Below are 20,730 nucleotides of genomic sequence, written 5' to 3'. Positions count from 1 at the left end.
AAATGACTAATTGAAATAGAAGCCCACATTTTAAATAATGAATACAAAGCAAAATGCTTTGACCCCAGCCAGACAAGAAATTGTAACGTATAATTGCAGTTGACTACAACTAAGTACATTGTGACCGTTGTCATAATTATCCACCCAACGGACGTCTAACAACCTGAAATCCGTTCATATAAAGATAAAGAACAATACATCGAGGGCACATTTGCCTTTTTTTTTTGCTTGTGATTGTATTTGCTTGTAAATGGATGTTGCCAAAACGAAAAGGCCATGGTTGGTGATATCGATAAGCTGATTGGTAAGAACTAACTGCTACTGTCCCCATTTGTGACCCCATAAACCCTACCCATAAAGTGACGTCTGATGCAAGCAAGCACATCTCCAAACGCTCTATAAACAACAGTTCAGCTTTAGCCGGCATACCAAAACACAAAGGACAACAATTTTAAATAATGGCACATTGAAGCTTATAATTCAATGTGTTATGTGGCTTACGATGATCGCACCTCGGTCGAGACTCTCTTAGTTCTGGGCTCAGGCGATATCGAGAAGAATTCCGAGGTATGAAAGGAGTATCTCGTGCCGTTGAAACGCAAGGTATAATTAAGGATGCCAGGTTGTGAACCCTAACGTGGTAGATGAAACTTACAATTAAGACGTAATAACGCACGTATGTTTTTTTTACTGTGACTTGTATAAAAATGCATACAACCTAGTGAGTAGAGCACGTGAAGAAACTGAGGAAAAATTGCGTATATTTGTTGTCTGCCAATATTGGCTGACAGATCATTTGGTCTGCATATTCTCAAATCGTTATAATACTATCAAAAAGAGTTCATGGAAGGTGCACTCGCTTCACAGCAGATAGTGATCGTAAAAGCTTGTGCTAAAGCTTGCACGGTACCTAATGCAGGTCCGTGTTTTCTTGACGATCTAAACTTCCTTAGTTGTTACCGACTTATCGTCAAGTCGGTAACAACTAATTAGTTAAGCAAATTCGTTTTCCACATACGTTTTCTATAGTTACTTTTTTCTTTTTTGTCGGATAAGTTGATCTATGGCTAACTTACGAGTGCTGTATCCGACTCAAAAATAAGTGCAAGCGCGACATCGGTGGGGTTTTGGTTCTCGAGGTAATTTACCAGCTCGCTAATTTTCTTGAAGCCCATAAACACTGCAAAAAAAAAGCTATCCCAATTAGTTTGATCGGCAGCCGCATGAACCTCATCTAACACTGATTACGCAGTGAAGAATGAGAAGTCCGTCTAGCGCCTACATGAAATAACTAGTGGAGCTGGCAGGTTTTCAACTTTTATATTCGCACCTCTAAATTGATATTATTACGATTGTTATAAGACATTTTCAGCGGGGAAAAAATTTCGCTCCTACAATGATGAGTAGACCCGACCCAGTTGTTAACGTAAATGAAGATGCACCACGAGAGCAACGCACAGGTTTCCGTTCTCCTAAGGGAGACGAGAAACCCAGAGCTAGTAACGTAACTATTGCACCGACATTTATATGTAGTGCATACATCTTGATCGGATTCTGTGAAAAACGCCGTAACAATCCGTATAGTTTTCTACTGCCATCTCTACCTAACTTGATGCGATGCCTAACCTATGCCCATTTGGATTACTGTGCTATTATGAGCAGCAAAATAATCAAGAGTTTAAAATGTCAATCCCCGTTATAGTTTAGTGTCGAGACACGATTCAGGATGAACCAGCCACCTACCTGGGCAGCTTTCCGAGTTGTTGAAAGCATTCGGCACTACCGTGTTTGTATAGTTTGTTATTGGCGCATAAAGTATTTTAGATGCATTTGCCTACAACAGAAAGTCTTGTTCGTAAGATTCCAATCCCGTCGAATAAGTTGAAGCTTATCTAATTACTATTAATTATTTACCTAATTATACTTGTGTTTAGCAAACGCTTAACGTACTGCGGTTAATATAATAGATTTCTATTTAAGATGCTACGTGTGTACAAAGTGAGCTCTCTCAGCATTTGACCTAACCTAAGTTTTCCATTGGTTTATATTCCGTACGGTGTAAGTGACCCAATGGCGCATGCATTCCCTAAAGATATCGTTCCGATTAACACATGATTGCAGTAACTGTGTTCAAAATGTACCTTCCAAATCCTTTACGAACCGAATTCTAGCAGTACCGTGTGGCTGGCCAGTATTCAAGAAATTATTTTTTATTCAATTTCTGTTTAATTTTTATAGTTACCACACATAATACTCGATCAGCAGCACAACAACATATCCTTGAGATATTGGTCGGACCGCTAACGACAACGATTGTTTCGTCGTATAAATTACGCTAAATTAGCCGAATTACGAGCTTCTATAGTAGTTCAGCTATGAGTGCAAATGTGTCCATATCGGAATTTATCGACGTGCTATGAAATGTTGTCTTACTAACAACGATATGAACGCCATATGTGACCACCCGTAAAATGGAATATTCTAGTTATTCCGAAAAGTTCATTTAGCTCTCTGTATTACGTTAATATAGTGGTTATTGAATGTTCTGAGTAAGCTAGGTTAACGTACGTACTTTAAAATCAATCGACGAGTTAAGATGCACATAGGGGTAGGTCTCGGGATCTTTCCATTTGCCTCCTAGCTGTCGTTCATGTCCACGGAGAAAGGCCACATATACTGACGGAACGTAAAACACAAAGATCAATGAAAAGTATCGATAGTGAGATCAAGTTTGACAGATACATCGTCTAATTGGTGAATAGAAATGAAACAAAAGAAACGTTTTTTTTTTTCTCATAGTGTAAAAAACAGCTCATAATACAATCCGGTGTAGACAAACTTAAACTTAAGCCCAAACGAATATAAGTGGGCTAGCGAAACACTAACACCATTCTGGGAACGAAATGCCTAAAAATATTGTCCGTTGGCTAAAGCAAACCTTTCTCATAGATGTAGGCCCTGCGGACTTTTGTTTTCAGGACAATTCAAATGACTGACGACACTTGGACGCCTGTTACTTTCGTGGTTGTTTTAGACCACGCGGTTGCGGTACTTGCAACCATTTCAGAATGACATTGGTACCAGGTGAGCTGGTATGGCCACAGACGACAAGAATCAATTTATTGCTTCTACAGTTAATGGCAATACGCAGGTCTAATATGTAATAGTTGAGCTAGTCCAAACCGTTGCAGAACCGCTCCCATGGCCACCTTATGAAGTACACAGGTAATATATAAACCATTCTGTGTATTTTGAGTATGACAAATTATTAAAGCCCGACATGTAATTTGCATTCTTGCGAACGCGGATTCTTCCAGGCCAGTATATGCATTTCCCAATTAGTTACACGGGTCAAGGGCTTCCAGAAACTAAACGGTTTGATTCAAATAAAACAAAAGTACTGCCCTTGTTTTCAGTTTTTTGCCAAACTACTGCACGAACTCATCAGAATAAAGTTCCAAGACACCATAAGGTACCTGGAGCTTCTCTCCACCAACTCTCGTTAAGGCATATTCAAGTGTAAAGTTTATGATGAGAATACATCAATACTGAATAAAACACATTTACAACGTCAAGACAGAAACGCTTACGATACACGTTTAGAATATCGAGATCGTGTTCACCAGACTAAAACAATTTTAGCTAATAAACCCATGCAGAAATAAACACTATCTGGCAATTTGTACCGCCAATATACATACATATATGTCGTGCTCGCGGGACCTAGGCATACGCGCTGCTTAAATCTTATTGATTCTATTACAAGTGGTAGATCGGTAACAGAAGTCTGCCTACTGCCTTTTCACCTAAGAAATACTGTTGGAACAGAGGCTATAATTGGTAGCCAATTTGCTTATTTCTAAAACTGGATCCTCGAGTGCCAGGACTAAATCAGAACAGCGAAGACTTCGTTCCTTCAAACACTGCAGTTTGACGACAATTGCTTTATGATATATTACCAGCGATAGTGACGAAAACGTCTAAACATTGGTGTTACCAACCCTCGAAATGTCGAGCTAAACATTTCGTGCGTGTAGATGTTAGATGAATACATGGAAATCTATACGATTTTTTTGATAAATCGCTCTCACAAGAACACACGACGTATATTTGAAACTGTGGGACGGGACTAACTGGGCCTCGTCGGGAAGGCTTGACTTTCTTCAGGACAATAGTATTTTGTCGCTACATGATAATGAGTTGTCAGCGTTGTTCATGTCTCAGTTCCTGAATTATGTTGATACTAACAGCTATTTTTGACTTGCTAGGTACTATAAGCTTTACATAACGTTCTATTCTCTCACTTTCATCATAGAACGTTCTAAAATGAGAAGTAGACTTGTTGATAATCTAGTAATAATGGATTACAGTCGTTTTTTTGTTTGTTGTTCGATTGGCAATTAAGCCATCAACGTCGAAACTGTTAACCGTAGAAAATTTCCTATTGCACCTTTGTATAAATGCTTTGGGTGGACCACAAAAATCTTAACAAATTAAATTAGCCTGCAAGATTACGAGACATATAAAGCGATAAAAAAATCGCTTAAGGTCTCGCATTTGAAGCGACGTTCTAACTTAACGACGTCTCTATAAACGCTTGGCTGTCACAAGCCAGTTATCCCTGTAGTAACTTTTCTGACACCTCTCGCTTAAAATTCCTAAAAATAAAGGATCGAGGGGCCACGCTTTCACAGTCTACACTCGTACTGAAAGCTAAGATCAAGCCAGCATTTACCGTTTGGCTCTATGCAAGATTTCTCTTCTCGCTGAGCTGGCCTTAGGATACCTGCGTTATTTTTTGACAGACGTACCGCCCCGGTCGAACTCTCCACCTGACTATGTCCTCAATATGAATCACGCAAATTACTATTACTATATTTTTTCTAAAACATCTAATGACCATATTTACTTCACTGAAACAATAGGAGTAGTGGTATTTCATTGATGACGAATTTCCCACTTATGCTACGCCTCCTATATCTCTTCACAAAGTCAGACTAGAGTCAAGCTCAACAGGGTCTACTTTCCCCGCCGTTCAGTCCAAGCCCGTTCCCTTAGGCAGTAGATAGGGGGGACAGTGGGAATCTCATTAATCCGTTCATGCGCGTCACTAATTAGATGACATAAAAGAGTCATAGTTACTCCCGCCGTTTACCCGCGCTTCAAAGAATCTCTGCACTTTGACATTCAGAGCACTGGGCAGAAATCACATTACGTCACAATGCTTTGTTTTAATTAGACAGTCGGATTCTCTCAGTTCGTGCCAGTTCAGAAGTAGTTGATAATTTCCACTCACATCAGTATAAACAGAAAGAGCTAACCATGTCCATAAACACAACTTCTGTCATCATCCAGACGCAACAGCACAATGTCATAAATACTTCTACTGTCAGCCCGACCGGATCAACCTTCAGAGCCATTCCTTCTCTATTTTGCCGACCTCGGAGGACTGCTGCGGATATTAGTACGGACTGCCACCAAGATAATCACCACGCTCAAATTTTCACGGACCAAGGGAATCAACTGAACTACTCTAATATGAGCAGCTTTATGTTATCCTCACCTATATCTCCAATTTACTTCATTCCATGGGTACCAGTGACTTGAAAAGAAAAGACAACTGTTCCTAGCCTATCCCTTGGTGTTTTTGAGCGTAATTGTTGCTACCTAAGTAGCGCTCCCAGTGTGCAGGTTCAGGAACATTAGCCTGATCCCCTTTCGCTTATAGTGATAACACATCATACACATTCAACACATGTCTCATCGTAAGCTTAGGACCGACTGACCCACGACCAACTACTGTTTCCCTGGAACCCATCCCCAACTTCAGTGCTCAAGGTTTTCAATTGAATACATGCTACTATCACCAAGATCCGTAGAGATAAGAGCTGCAGATTGCTTCACAGCAACATCCTTCGACGCTATCACATTACCTTCCTACTCTCTGAGCGCTCCGGTGCGTCACACGTCAGAGATTGAATACAACTACAATGGTATAGCGACATCCATTTTTGGGGCTAGTTGCTTTGGCAGGTGAGTTGTTACACACTCCTTAGCGGATTCCGACTTCCATGGCCACCGTCCTGCTGTCTTCAGCAACTAACACCCTTTATAGATCTCATGCGCATTTCAGCTTTTGGCACTTTAACCCAACAATTGGTCCAACCCACAGCGCCAGTTCTGCTTACCAAAAATGGCCCACTAAGCAGTGTTCTTCACTCGAGAAATAACACGCACACCCATTAAAAGTTTGAGAATAGGTTGAGGCTATATACGCCCTAATACCTCTAATCACTCACTTTGCGTCTAGATGAAGTTAACAACTACAAGATAGGTTGTTTCGAAAAATAAGCTGGTTGGTCCAATAGCTACACAGGTGTATACGCGGGCAAAACCTCCCAGACAGATTCGTACTAATTAATCTAAAAAAGCGCATACTCGCATTTAAGACGTACATTATACATTTCTTATATGTCGAAAAGTTGTACGCATCTGTGTAGGCGCTACTTACCCAGAAATACGATAGGAATAAGTAGCTCGAACGCTGATTTCCAAAAATTCCGTTTCCATTTACATATGATATAATCTTTCCGGTAGAGTGCACAAAGTCGCGTCCAATTAATAAGTGGCGTGATAGCCACTGTCCGCTGAGCACTGGCCTGATCATCATCTGTAGATTTAGTAATTCTTGGCCTAAGCCTACGCACTGAGGCCCATATTGAGTGCAGTTGGCTGAAAACAACCTTGAGATTAGCGCATCCGTCAGCTTTTCCTATGACGCTTAAGCAAATCCGGTAGAAGCTGTGATGGTAGCACTACTGACCAAAGCCTCCAGAAACGAAACATTGCTTCTACGGAGCTAAGGACGCAATTACGACATATGGGCGACTGTTACTTGATCATTGAAATCAGCCGTTGCCACAGGGTAAAAATCTCAGGTTAATTTAGGACAAAATTTTTGTTGTCTCAGATAACCTTCCGAGGCGAGGTGTCATTCGATAAGGCTAGATGAAGCTCTACTGATTTCGTGCAAAATTCTTGCTAGAAAAAATGATAATGTAAATTATGGCAAACGTGCTTTACTGGGATGTTAGGAAGCAACTCTGTACGGACCACTACCACACCCAGCATTCTAGCATTTTCAAGAACAACAAAGAGATAAAATCAAATTGATCTCACTTAAGCCCATGTGACTACGATTCTGTTACTGTATATACATATATCGAGACTAACTATACATTTACCAACAATATTCCTTAGTACTTACTGTGTATGATGGCAATACTATCATCAGAATGTCTTTTGAAAAAACCCATGGAAGTATGCACTGTTATGATATGGAACTTATCGTTTATTGGATTGAAGTTAAAAATTAAAATAAAAATGAACGCTTTTGCATAATAAAACGATCGTTTCTCAAATGAAGTCCAATTCAAAAAATATGTACATGTTTCTGTCAACATTCAGACCTCTAATCTATGCATAACTAAGTTATTTGTACTATAAGGACCCACATCCAAATACACTAAATGCTATCGCCGCACTCTAGACCATTGTTTTATCAGAAGTAGTTTTGCTGGTTAGGTGTCAAGCAATGTAGTATATCCTTAGTAAAAGGTAAAGATACGCAATTTTCATTGATTTTTCCATGCAAGTTTTTTTGATAAGGCATTTCATAATCACCATTCAAAGACGGAACTTTTGCGAACAGATATCTCAGTGTCCAGGACATTGCGTTCTCGAAAATCTTTTTTTTTTTTTTTTTTTTTTTTTTTTTTTAGAAACGAGAGGATGTTCAAGAAAAAGAAAACAAACTTCTGTTCACAATCGCAATAGTGAGGTTACACGCTGCTTGCTTATGAAGATATGCCCAATACTTCTCAGGGAACTTGCCTTGAGTAAAAGCTTAATGTGTTCATTGTTATAATATATATGTTCTGCTCGTTTTAAAAACCGAATAGAAAATTACTATGTCTGCACGGCGAAAATAGCCGACTATCAGCGCCTAATTCAAGATGCGAGAGCACAACAATGTATGGTGTAGTTGTCTTCGAGAGATGCAGTTAGTTGTACTAGGTAAAAAAGAAAATCTGACTAGTACTAGATCTCTGTTCTTTTTTTAAACTTCGAACGCTGAGCTACCTGTTCACCTTGTGTTTGTTCAGATTTAAAATAGATGGTCGGAGCTCAGCGTTACTACATGAATAACATTCGCTCTAAAAAATGATAAATTGATGATAAACTGTGACTAATGAGGAAAATACATTATTTGATATACTAGACCCTAACCGTACCAATTGAGACCATCCGATGCTTGTTTACATATGCTGCCAACACAACGCGCCGCTGTACAAACACTTACTTCACGAAGCCGGAAACTGGAGAGCCCTGAATACGAAGTGAACTCTCAAACTGAATGTTTTCCTCGGTTGAATTATCGTGAGTGTTAGAAACCGTTCGGTGCTCTTCTATAGACTTATCACTCAGTGTTTGTTGGATACTCATAACTGTAATTATAGGCTATTATCTACCTGCGTTGCTCGCTATACATTCTATTTACGTATAAGCAAGACATTACACTATATATCACACACTTAGTGCTTCGTTCTTTCAGAAATAGCACGCGGTTACTTTTTCTTAGTTCCAACATCGGATTCGAATCCGCCCGCCCGCCCGAAAACCCGCTGGCTTCAGAGTCAAAAGGCCCCAATAAAGAATTCTGTATTAATTCTACTGCACGCATCCTAAATACATTGTGTGTTCGCTGTTGTACTTTGGAGCTATTTGTTGTTGATATTTTTAGTTGAACTGCACGCAGAAGTTTTTTGGCTAACTTTTCTATAGCGGCATCTGCATCGATACATTTCTCCGTTGCAAAGATATCTTAGAAACCAAACCTAGGCTATGGTATCTAACATTTGGTATGGTATTTTCGTTGTTATTTTTTCACTTTAAAGTAGATGATAGTGAGTGATAACAAATTTTGCTTACAAAAATAATTAGTGATTCCTTGTGTTGTTTTTTGAATACGCGCCAAACAATTGATATCAGTCTACGAGGTTCTTACGCCAACTTTGCTTTGTCCAACGTTACCTTGCTGGTGATCAGCACCACCGACTACATCGTATTGCTTATTATTATTATTATGCTTTATAATATAAGGGTTATTTTGGCTTATTTAGTTAGTTAAATCCGTCGTTTAGTGTATATCGGTCACGTGGATAAGTACCCTAAAGTGTATAACGATGCCTTCCGATAAAAACATTTTACCTGTTTTTCGTTAAACTGCTGATAATGTAAAAAAAATTACTAGTAAATCTATTTGGGTTAGGCTTAATTATTACTGAGGTAAGTTGATAAACTATGAACACAAGAAACGTCCAATGAAATATGTGGTACTTTATTCCCCCTGAAATGTGCTCTACGCAGTGTTTAAAGATTGTATGGGTTTGTTTGTTGAAACAAACGGCCAATTGAACTCTAAAGCTTCACTCGTCGATCTTCCTTTATAATAGATTGTGCAGTGAGCAGACGCAATCGTTTGCACTAAAAACAGTTGAAAATTAAGTAGTGAACTTCACTGTGCCCTCGCAAGTTCGTGTTATCTTTACAGATCTATGCCGCCACCGTACCTTATTGAAGACCCGAGAGTTAATATGCATGCTGTAGTTTTTTGAATAGACCGACCATGAAAGAAACCCTATTTTTGTTATAACATTTTTGACGCGTAGATCCGTCAAACCTATACTGCCTTGTCCCTAGGTGACCAGTTGAAAAACGAAACCTCGGAGAATCATTAATATTTACTGGCAATTGCGTCCTAAGTGTACGAAGTTTTGAATTTGATTTGGCCGTTAATCGACGCTTCGGGCGACACAATCGCTAAATTTCGCATACTATACGAAGCACGCTGAATAAACCGAATTCAGTTTCTTTATAACGACGTATTAATCCATCAAAGAGTCAGTCTCCGCATGACGTCCTTCAGGAATAGCATACTCTGATTCGGAATCACTCATCAATTCCTAATTTCCCCACCTTTATAAATCATATTTAGCAGGTTCACGACAGACAGAGGTGCATGATCCCTTAAATTGAAGCATTGATCTGACAGATCTACATAGGGTACTTGATAGTTGACAAGAATCTTATGTACAATAACATATATCGTGTATTTATAACAGCGGATACTGACTTTCTCTGTACTACTAGAAAACAGAATGTAACGGCGAATCGTAATGGAAATGTACATGGGCTTCAATAAATTTATTTAACTAATCACTATGGTGATGTGATGAATTGCTGACACAGACAAAAGGATCCCCATAACCCAGGTAACTGTTTTATTTGGTAATCTAATGATAACGAGCGGTTAGCAAATACCGAGAGTAATAGGTGAGATAAATAGCTTTAGTAATTTAACATAACAGTACAGGCTGTCATTTGTCAAGAGCATATATATTAAGAATACGAATCTGGGACGTAAAGAGAAAATTTGATCGTCCAGCTTGAACGAACAGCACAACACCTAGGATATCATTTATGTAAACATGTTTGGAATCATCGAGCTTGGTCGTGCATTGAAGAGAGGAGAGTAACTTACGGCGACTACGTCAATTTCGGCGGGCCATGGCCGATGTAGTTCTATGCATTATCGTAGATTAACATACACCGTTATTTATAGCTTAACCATTGGCCGATTTTTTCGGCCAACACGTTTCGGTCACGGCTTTTGAAAATTACTAATCGGCGCAGTTCAACTCTCGTCCTGCATTCAACTGTTGACGATACCCGCTTTCGTTCCCTTGTTTGATCTTCGACAGTCTAAGCCTAAGTCGCCTAAAGGTGACATCACGCTTACGCTTTTGATGCAAACTGATTGTCCTTCCAGAAGGGGTAGAATCTTGCATTATCCATCCAGTTTAGCAGCACTGCCCTCCTCTTCATGGCTATAGCTGCTTTCAACTACTAGATATTATAAACATTGGTAGATATCAGTACAATCTGATAGCAATATATTTTTCCTGCAATAGTATTAGACCACTCCTCTCAGGGAAAGAAGACAACTGATAAACCATCGATTTTTTTTGCGTAACGCACAACATTTTATTTCTTTAGTTTTTTTTTTTGTTCTTAAAAACATCAAATCCAACGATATAAGAAATAAGAAAAGATTTCGCATGACTTTAACCCATGTAGCTATATGAAGTAGACAAATATGGCAAGCAACCAGTGGGACACAAGTTTTCAATTGGCTGGTTTTCTACGATGACAACAATGGTTCTATATACAGGATCGAATAGATGATTAGTTTTTAGCAAAGCAACTTGCGCCAGTTTCAAACATAGCTCTATTCGTGCATGCTGTCAGAATCCTGTTCTAAGATCTGGAAATCCGTTTTAACAGTAATGCGTATTGTTGAATGTGATGCAAGCGATTCCACGAATTCAGGCTTCTGCTTGTTGACTGAATTAGTTCTGCCTAATTTGCAAGATTAGGCTTGTCATTAGTGTGAAGTTACTGAGAACGATGTTGAAATTTACCTGGTTGCCCCCCATCCCTGCGCTTTAATGTCGAGTCATATTGTAAGCGATCAACTCTTATCTCAAACCTGTTTATCGCGATATCGGAGCGTTTTCAATGTCCTAGAAGGAGTTTCTGAGAAACTGTATGAGAGAACGCAAAATGTCTTATATATTGTCCTGTTTATTGTCCAGGGTTGCTCGATCAGCTGGCCTAACTGTACACAATAATTATAATAGTAACTAGAATGGTTCCACTCACAGCAGTTCATATTTCGAGAGGACCTTTTTTTTTTTGCATTACTTGCGTACCTACCTTCTATTAACCGTCTACTATTAACATGAAGATTCAACAGTAAATCGCAGTTTACTATAGTTAAAAAGTCTAATAGGGGTTCACAAAACATAGCAAAGGCTTAGACGCAAGGGACAATTGATAGAGGAATTAGATACCTTTTGCACCGTTACAGCATGCCTTGAAAGCCATAGTAGAGTGTGTGGGTTATGGTATCTAAGAAGTTAAAGCAAGATTACCGAGTAACTAAAACAACGCGGTGGCGGATACCATGTGAAATCAACGGAACGTCTCCGGCAATTCCGAACAATGCAATTACTTTGCTAAAGGTAGCGGCGTGACTACAACGATAAAACTGAAGTAGGACAACAAGGACAACCACAATGCATAACAGAGTGAACAAAGCAATTTCAACCAGTTCGAGTTAAAAATTTTCAAGTTGATGCCCAGCAGGTTTACCCTTTCCCCAGTCGCCGACCCGTTACTGGTTGAATTAACGAGTGATACTGGTAACTTGCGGCCAGCTTGCATGCATCGCACGTAAACCAGGCGTTTGCAGGGGGTGAAGATCGCCGCATATTGTGTGGTGCTTTTCGCTGTGATGCGATCTAATTATAAACAAATAATCGGCATTTAGATAAACAATTTACATTGTCGAGCCTACAACATAAATACCCAAAGCAATCAGGTCGCAATAAACCGAGACACTAATCTATAAATATTTTAACACCGTTCTCATATTTTAAATCTGCTCTATAGATACTCTTAATCGTGCAACAAGCTTTTGATTATCCTTTGATGAATATGTTTTATAACAACGAATCAGTTAATTATCAAATCAGTTGTAGCTTACATTATGGAAGCTCGACACATCAAACGGGCTTCCGTGCCTTTGCAAATGAGAGAAAAACCTGCTCAAGACTAGAATCCGATACGAAAATGTCTTCGAAATTGAATTCCTCCTTGAGTTCCTGCACTCGTTGAAAAAGCTCGCTCCAGCGAAGCTTCGCGTCCGTGATATGAAAGTGCAACACGAACTGGGGATTGTACAGCGCAAAAAACGGTACGTATATCATCAACAGCCTTCACGTTTTGTCGCGTGCAGTTCTCAAAGCTATATTTCTCAATTATAGGTCCTCAATTAACACTCCAATATTGCTGTATAAATTCAGAAGTGAACTTATACAGGAATATTCGACGAGTTAATCTACGAGGTACAGTTGAAGGTTGAGAGAAAACGCTAGTTGATGTGTCGTCGTACTTAGCTCCTTCGAGAACTTAAAGATAGCTAACCTCAAATTTACGTTAAATTCAAATAGCAGAAGGATGAAACTACTTAGGCATCAGACCTACAGAATCCAACCTGCGGTACACGCTTACGTTGGGTTCACGAGTCACGTACGCAACTGTCGCCCTTCTAGCATTTAGTTACATACGACCTAAGCACCACAGGTAGGCATTATAATATTTTTCTTTGCATTCGTGTTAAAATCCATGAAAACAAGTATGCTAACCTGATGGGTATCTTTAAGCGTGTGTGCATTGGGGAAGTACAGCTTCATCGATGTAAGTACTTTAGGAATTACAAAAGAAGGTATATCAGTCGGCCTCAGTTTGACTATGAATGTGAACCCTTGACTAAATTTCGATTTGAGGTATTGCGATGAACCGAGACACTGGAACATGCCATTAACCATGATGGCCATACGATCACAAAGAGCCTCGCATTCATTTATCGAGTGTGAGGTCAAAATGATTGTCGTACCCTCTTCTTGAGCTATAGCTAGCGTCGTCCAGATTTTGCGACGCGTTGACGGATCAATACCAGCTGTAGGCTCGTCGAGGAGGACCACGGACAAGTTGCCGATTACCGCCAAACCTAGCGACAACCTCCGCTTCATACCTCCGCTGTAGGTCTGAGTCAAGTTATCCGCCTGAGCCTCAAGGTCGATTAGAGACACCATCTGAGTGACAATTGAAGCCTGTTGATCAGAAGGAACACCTCGTAGCGCACAAAACAGCTCAAGCATTTCCTTACCCGAAAGTTTATCGATCAGAGCATCAGTCTGAGGGCAAAATCCCACGTTGGTTTGGTATTCACGAGGCGACGTTCGCAAGTTAGCGCCACAGATATAAGCATTTCCCTCGCTCATATCTAAATCACCCGTAAGCATGCGAAACGTCGTACTTTTGCCTGCGCCATTAGATCCAAGAAGCCCGAAACACTCTCCGTGGTCAACGGCAAACGAGATATGATTCACTGCCACAAACCCATCGTACGTCTTTGTTAGGTTGTCTGCTACAAGGGCGTAGTGGCTCTGATTGTCTTTAGTAATGATTTTTAAGACCTTGTGTTTTTCAGCCTTCACGTCTGAGTCCTCTGAAAGGGGCACAGCTGCAGATCAAAAATCAACATGCTTTACTCGGTCGAGACTGATTGCTTTCGCTAATGTGCTAGTATCCTAATAACAAAGGATCTACTTAACTAGGCTGAGCTACATTTAAGTGTTAAGCACTGTTCGAATACCCTCGTTTATATAATCTATTTACATATAATCCAGTTGTGGATACTGCACATTATTGTCTGACATCCCAAAAAACTTTCCGCATTGTATGTGTTCGTAACCCATTCTGTATCCTAGGTTATTTATCCTTAAGGCAATCCGCCGATATTTTTGATGATAATCCTAGATTGGGCGATCTTGACTAAAAATCAGGTTTCGTTTCCCCTTCATGTTGTCTGACACGAATTCAGGATAAAGCATCTGCTGCTCCTCGGCTCTTTAAATCAATTTATTCACAGTCATTACCCGATCTTCATTGAAGAAAACCAGACGGGTAATTATATTTAATACCTACCCTATTTAAAAATCGTATTTTCTATTTTAAACAACGCTGCTGTGCGGTGTAACGATAACCTTACGGTAGAAAATTTCGTGGTAAATCATTAACCGGGAAATTGTAACACGTAGTAATGTAAGCTGTTCTGAAATTGAAAAAAATTATGGCCTATTTGAGGCCTTTCAATATAAGTGTGTTGGAATCGCATTCATACTCGGTATCCAAAAAAAGCGCCGGTAGATGAACGCTTTGAATTGCAGGAATGGGCGCAGACAACAGCGAATCAGGCCAGTTTCAATCGCTATAAGCACTAACAATACCAGTGCACCCTCTGTCAATAAAGCAACCACCTATAGGGAAAATAAACTTCAATTAATGATCAGCCACAAGTATAGGCGAGAAGCGATTGTAGATGTAGATACTAAGAACTTGGAACTAAGAAGACATCATTCAGTTTGGTTGACTCTTTTTTCTAGTTCACTATAATGGCAATTTATCGTCAACAAGAATAACAGCTACTTCTTCCTGTATAACAAGCCATTATGGTACGCCAAATCTAGCTCGAACAATTGCGAGCAACTGTGGCGTTAAGCATGTTCTTCATTAGCGCAGATACCCAGCATCGATGCTGTTGTAGAACAGCTGTGTAGTTGCAAATCGCCTATTTTATTAAGTGGAAAAAGTTTTCGGCCAGATTATTAATTTCCTACCACTATACTATACTATAGATAAATGGTATCTCAATTACGTTTTGCCGTTTTCGTTTCCGTTATGCTATAAAAAAAGAAAAAAGCCGCCATATTATTAGACGCCTGAGTTGAATCTGATATGAATTTTGATTGTAGACGCCATATCGCGGCGTAGTGATCTGTAAAACGCTACGGAACAAACACTAGATTTGGTAGCCTGATTTTGACGGACGGAACGCAATAGGCATGTCGTCAATATTCTTTATAATAATAATAGCTGAAGAGCCTTTGGCTGATTGCCCTTACTTTACCTGGAAGCCCACTCCTGATGTAGCGTTCATGACAAACAAGCTTTCCCGTTTATAGCAATATTTCCTCATTGAGCCGGGAGAAGTGCACACTGTAAGATACATACGCATTCGAGCGCCAAATTTAAAACAGCCAAACGATAAATAACAAAAACGTCGCTGTAAATACTATCGAACGTCCAAATAGACGGACAGGCTAAGTTACGACAACGGGGTCGTGGCTTTGTTAGTGTATAATACGTGTTGACATATTAGATTATGGAAAACGCAGAATATTCGTAAGTCTATTATGAAATTATTTGTTATAATGCAGGGGGTGGAATTAAGTTCGATTTTTGACGTAATCAAGCAAAATACTGCTCAGTTTAAACGGAGCCTGAATTGAGGCCGAGAAATAGCATACGCGTCGTAACCGCGATATGCATCTACGTATTTCCGCCCTCATCTGAGATTCGAGGAAGGCTAATCCATGCCGACATTATTGCCGATCTCCTCTAAGTCTCAGACGGCACATTCGGCAGTTTCGATGCATATGCTGCCTCTAGGCCTTAGTTCAGGCTCCGTTTTGATCGCGCAATATTCTACTACGTTATATGTACCGCTCTCACTGTTTAGCTTTGCATAACTTACAGTTGCAACAGGACGTGCTTCCTAGCGGAGTCCGGCAAACGTTCGAAAGTTGAGCGTCAGAAAAGCTTTCACAATATCTTTTTGAATTTGCAACCTTCCGTATGTTAAAAAAGCCCATAACAAGCGCAACTTGTGGAATATATTCAATATAGTTGAGCGCGAGCATGAAGTTTCCTACAGCTCCTGTTAGAATTTTGAAACAATATATATTCAATCTGTAAACCCAGAGCTACGAACAAACGTAAGGTGCGCGACTAAAGGAAAATCTATATGAATTGTTTAATACATTTCGTTCATTTTTCATTTTCATTTATATTTATTTTCAGTTGTATTATCAAGCATACTCGAACCAATAGCAAATAGCTATCTCGTTACTTTGATTGAAATTATCTCAAAAATAACAAATTTCGGTGAGAAGACTTGGCCCGACGAGAGCCCTGCACTGAAAACCTTCGCTGTGAAAAATTATTATTTTCGGCCAAAGAGTTTAAAATAGCCATGCTTAAAAAAACAATTCCCATATGAGGTGTGGTTTGTTCTACTGTGCACTTTGAACATATCGGCGAGATATCGCATTGGCTTCATGAAGATTTGCCGTGTATCAAGAAAGCTTTCTTCACTGTCTAGACTCCGTAAGTCTTTATGGACTTTCTCGTTCACCAGTTCATGAAACGTCCAATTACATACGTCTATTTATATATCTGATCGCGTACATAGATACCAAAATGAAAAACGGCAGTGAATGTTGATTGTTGATAATGTGCGATAAGTGCCACTAGTAAATGTACAAGTATCATTAAAAACAATTTTTGGGATATTGTTAAACAATGCATTGACTCATGTTAACGTACCTCCCCACGCGAAAACTAGAATCGGCGCGATCACACCGCCCCCCAGTACAGTGGCAGCGAGAAAAACTGCGAAATCGGTTCCGGGCGTGCTTAACATGTAGGAGCACACATATGAGACGAGAATCATCATGGCGCCGTAGGAACACAAAAGAATGCATGTAGCACCTGCAAAGACGCAACTAACTTGTCATAACGAACGTGTGAAAATCACCGCTATTTCTATACTTACTTTCTGCACGTACTGAAAGCTAAGCAATTTCCGGCACTGCCCACTGATGCGTTCGTGACATGAGTATACAGCCCTCGCCAATTCGAAGGGCAAACAATCTTCACCTGCTACTATGATTAGCATTTTTGCCTTCTAAAAGTTAAGTGTATGAAATAAAAACAGGTAACTTTAAGCGCAGCTTACCCCCAATTTCCACCTCTGTTGCGATCGATTCTGTGGGGTTACATAGCGCTATGAGTGTTGCTATTATACCCGAACATAGCAGAATAGTGAGGAAATCAAAAGCGAACACCGCTCCAAAATAAACACTTCTCGAGACGCCGGTCATCATTTGCAACTATAATTTCCAGAAACGAAAAGTGTTTTATTATAATAAAATACAACTAATGCATGTCGCCGCTATCCTCTGTACACTAGTGCCATTTTGTCCATGTTAAAGGCGGTTCAGCCGTAGTAGCCTTGCTCTCGTTTATTTAAAACAACAAATCATGCTATTGTATATGGTGGTCTATGTGCCGCACGATTCACCAGCAACTGGAAATAGTCAACGGTACGAGATATTCTTAAGAGAGTTTATACGCCATATAATATACGCTGCATATTTCAATACGCTGCAATATCATGACCTCAATCACTCAGGATTTTGTCTATGGCTGAAGATAGGTCTAAGGTGGAATAGTTGCAATCGGTCTACGGATAAATGTCCAGGCACACTTTTTTGGCAGGTGGACTTCACGTCCGCGATCTCTGGTAACTATCTCAGCCCATTGGAGGTGTGCATGTTTCAATAACAACTGAAGCATATATGTCGAGCTTGAATAAACCGCCTCTAAAGTCATTTGCTTACTAGATTTGAGAGACAGACGATTTGTTTACAGCATACGAAAGACCTGCGCCGCTCCGCAACTACGGTTACACCAGGCGTTAGAAGCAGAACAAATCTGCTATAGATTTATATGTCCAGTTAAGCCAATTAGTCAACCCAAGTTCGAAGCTTCCAATCTCTCTAATGGCTACACAATTTCGAACACTCTTGTCATCTTGTCGCTTGACAACACGGCCTTTCTCAACGTGGTAAAAGAACATACATTTGTATCTCTATCTGTGAATCCCAGTTCAAGGACGAACGCATATACATTTCACTGGTTTGCAGACGTAGTCTTTGCTAACGAAAACGAAATCTACAAGAGAGTTAATGATCTTCAATCAAACGCAAATTTGTGATTCGATAAGGTTTAGCTAGAGGGCGTGTTACATCTCGTGCTGACCAATTTCCAGTACCAAGATCCGTTCTGAACATGTAATACTACTGAGCAAAAAATATAGATAACACGCCCGGCTTTTATATTGTGTAAGAGCTGACCTGTTATGTTTATTTGTGTTAATATATGTGTTTGTCGAGGGTCACAGAGTCTCCAAAATAAACAACTTTCAGCAGTATCTCGTTTCTTTGGAAAATAAGATTTAAAAAATCGTAGAATCACCCCTAAGAAACTTGCGGAGAAGTTGTACATTTGACATAAATAATCATTCGTTTATAAAAATTTTGCAGGAGGACCTTTAAGTGAATGCAAACCTGTCAACAACTATTTCAGAAAGGCCTTATCGCAGAGTCAGTTCCGCTATAATGACTTGTTCTAGGTGACAGGACGTGCATGTACCGATGAGTCCACGCACAAAAACACAATCGCGTCACTATCGCCTTAAAGATAACCTCAGATCAAAGAAAGCTGCTAGATCCACGTCAGAAGCCAAATTCCTTTTTACCGTCTTCCTGAACTATCGGGGAGTTGTGCGTTGTAAACCCACGCTAAGTAATTCCACTATTACTGAGGAATGTCACACCAAAATTGTCAGAATATGGTGGCGAGATGCGTTTTGATATTGGTTTTTCACTACGCTGTTATTTGTACCATGCCCTTCACAGCAAATGCTACGTCTGCATTACCTCAGGCCTTGTTTCATTGTTGTTGATTTAGCCCGCTGTAACTTTTCTCCTCTTTTCCAAAGCTCTGGAAGCATTAGAAAACGCATTGGAACTATCGAGAAAGTAACAAAACAAAGGTATAATAAATACAGCGCATTAACTCTGGCGGCGGCATAATTTCGAAAGACGTAACTGGCACTAGGGTGATTTAGACATGTTGAACTTAATTCACCCTGAAATGTTTTTCTGAAGAAAATAGCTTGACATGATATTTACCTCCTTATAAAATAAAAATTGGTGGCATATATAATTACCAACTCTGCTTTGGACGCACGTTCCTCGATAGGAATGTAGATCATCGCGCATGCCATAAACGAAACAGCCAACTGAATCAGGATAAAAACGTTGAAGAAAACTGAAATCAACAGATTTAGCAAATAAATTGAACTTCACCTTCTAAGCGATACTAACTGAAACACATGTATAACTATTACACTGCGAATTGTGAACGCTTTTTACAAGCTTGATTCTATTGTATGCCTATGGATCTCTACTAGGTAATATATATAGAGCACGCAGGAGACAGCATATCTATAACGGTGTTACCTTAATCGTGACTGAGAAGGCCTCAACTATCATTCGAGCTGTGCGTTAAAGCCAGATACTTATTTTTTCTTTAAAAAAAGCTAAACTAAAAAATCCTAGACCAGGTCAGAGTTCGTGGACAGATCCGTAACTACTCACGATATATTTGAAAGTAAGCATTGCCCAGTTTCAAGTCCTCCGAGGTAAACGGATGATTCGTGACATCCACGGTGACCTCGTCTTGTCCATTTGGGTTGTTGAAGTCTAGCATAAGTTGACGTAAAAGAGCGGTTTGCCAACGGACCAACGCTATTGCAGGAACATGGTACGGCTCAGCGTTAAACCACAATGCGATCTCCATAGGCTTTACACGATTCGAGACGCCACCCATTTTCCACAAGGTTTTATAGATGAGCGGGTTGCTAATTGCTAGCCATACGGGATTCGGAACGCGTGTAAATGATTTGTTTTTATAGATTATGACATTTAAGCGATTTAGCTATATTGATCTCCATAATTAAGGATATGCAGTATAATATAAGGTCTACCATGGCTTAGAGAGGTAGGCAGCAGGTTCACAACTTGTGACGACCATTTGTAACCTTTTTATTAGCTCGGCATGTCAGCTTAACTTTATCGGTTAGATATTCCGAATAGGTCGTCATGTCGTCGATACTGGTCAACAGTAGATGTTGATATTACAGATGCTGTACATGTAGCATCGCTTTGAAGATCTCAATGCTGTATTATGGGATAACGCCGCACTTCATATAAACTATAGCCGGCAGAGCAAAGTAATTCGTTAACTAATACCCCTCGAAGTAGAGCGAAGACGATATTACCCCGCCAAAAT

At 39.8% G+C, this 20,730-nt stretch overlaps 1 protein-coding gene and 1 pseudogene across 9 annotated transcripts in view; both read right to left on the bottom strand.

Annotated features, from left to right (window-relative positions):
• Window positions 1-4,515: 4,515 nt before the first annotated feature.
• LOC147755770 (large subunit ribosomal RNA) lies at window positions 4,516-5,443 on the bottom strand (annotated as a pseudogene; the record flags this gene model as incomplete).
• A 5,629-nt stretch (window positions 5,444-11,072) lies between these two features.
• Window positions 11,073-20,730, bottom strand: part of LOC111250513 (phospholipid-transporting ATPase ABCA3-like) — a 31,803-nt gene continuing 22,145 nt past the window's right edge. For 3 of the 9 annotated variants that reach the window (XM_022805896.2, XM_086987078.1, XM_022805898.2), the window contains 10 exons: window positions 20,037-20,306; window positions 19,607-19,707; window positions 17,549-17,702; window positions 17,137-17,301; window positions 16,286-16,468; window positions 15,659-15,747; window positions 14,873-15,008; window positions 13,332-14,212; window positions 12,671-12,854; window positions 11,073-12,425 (listed from right to left, as the gene is read on the bottom strand). In XM_022805896.2, coding sequence (XP_022661631.1) covers window positions 12,690-12,854; window positions 13,332-14,212; window positions 14,873-15,008; window positions 15,659-15,747; window positions 16,286-16,468; window positions 17,137-17,301; window positions 17,549-17,702; window positions 19,607-19,707; window positions 20,037-20,306 — 2,144 coding nt within the window. In that variant the 3' untranslated portion in view covers window positions 11,073-12,425; window positions 12,671-12,689. Of the gene's footprint in view, window positions 12,855-13,331; window positions 14,213-14,872; window positions 15,009-15,658; window positions 15,748-16,285; window positions 16,469-17,136; window positions 17,302-17,548; window positions 17,703-19,606; window positions 19,708-20,036; window positions 20,307-20,730 lie in introns of those variants that run through there. The other 6 variants (XR_002673410.2, XM_022805901.2, XM_022805899.2 and 3 more) reach the window with 6 other exon arrangements.

Source organism: Varroa destructor, unplaced genomic scaffold (genome assembly GCF_002443255.2).
Source record: "Varroa destructor unplaced genomic scaffold, Vdes_3.0 BEIS01000004.1, whole genome shotgun sequence".
Classification (NCBI taxonomy): domain Eukaryota; kingdom Metazoa; phylum Arthropoda; class Arachnida; order Mesostigmata; family Varroidae; genus Varroa; species Varroa destructor.
This window is presented reverse-complemented; position numbering and strand designations above follow the sequence as displayed.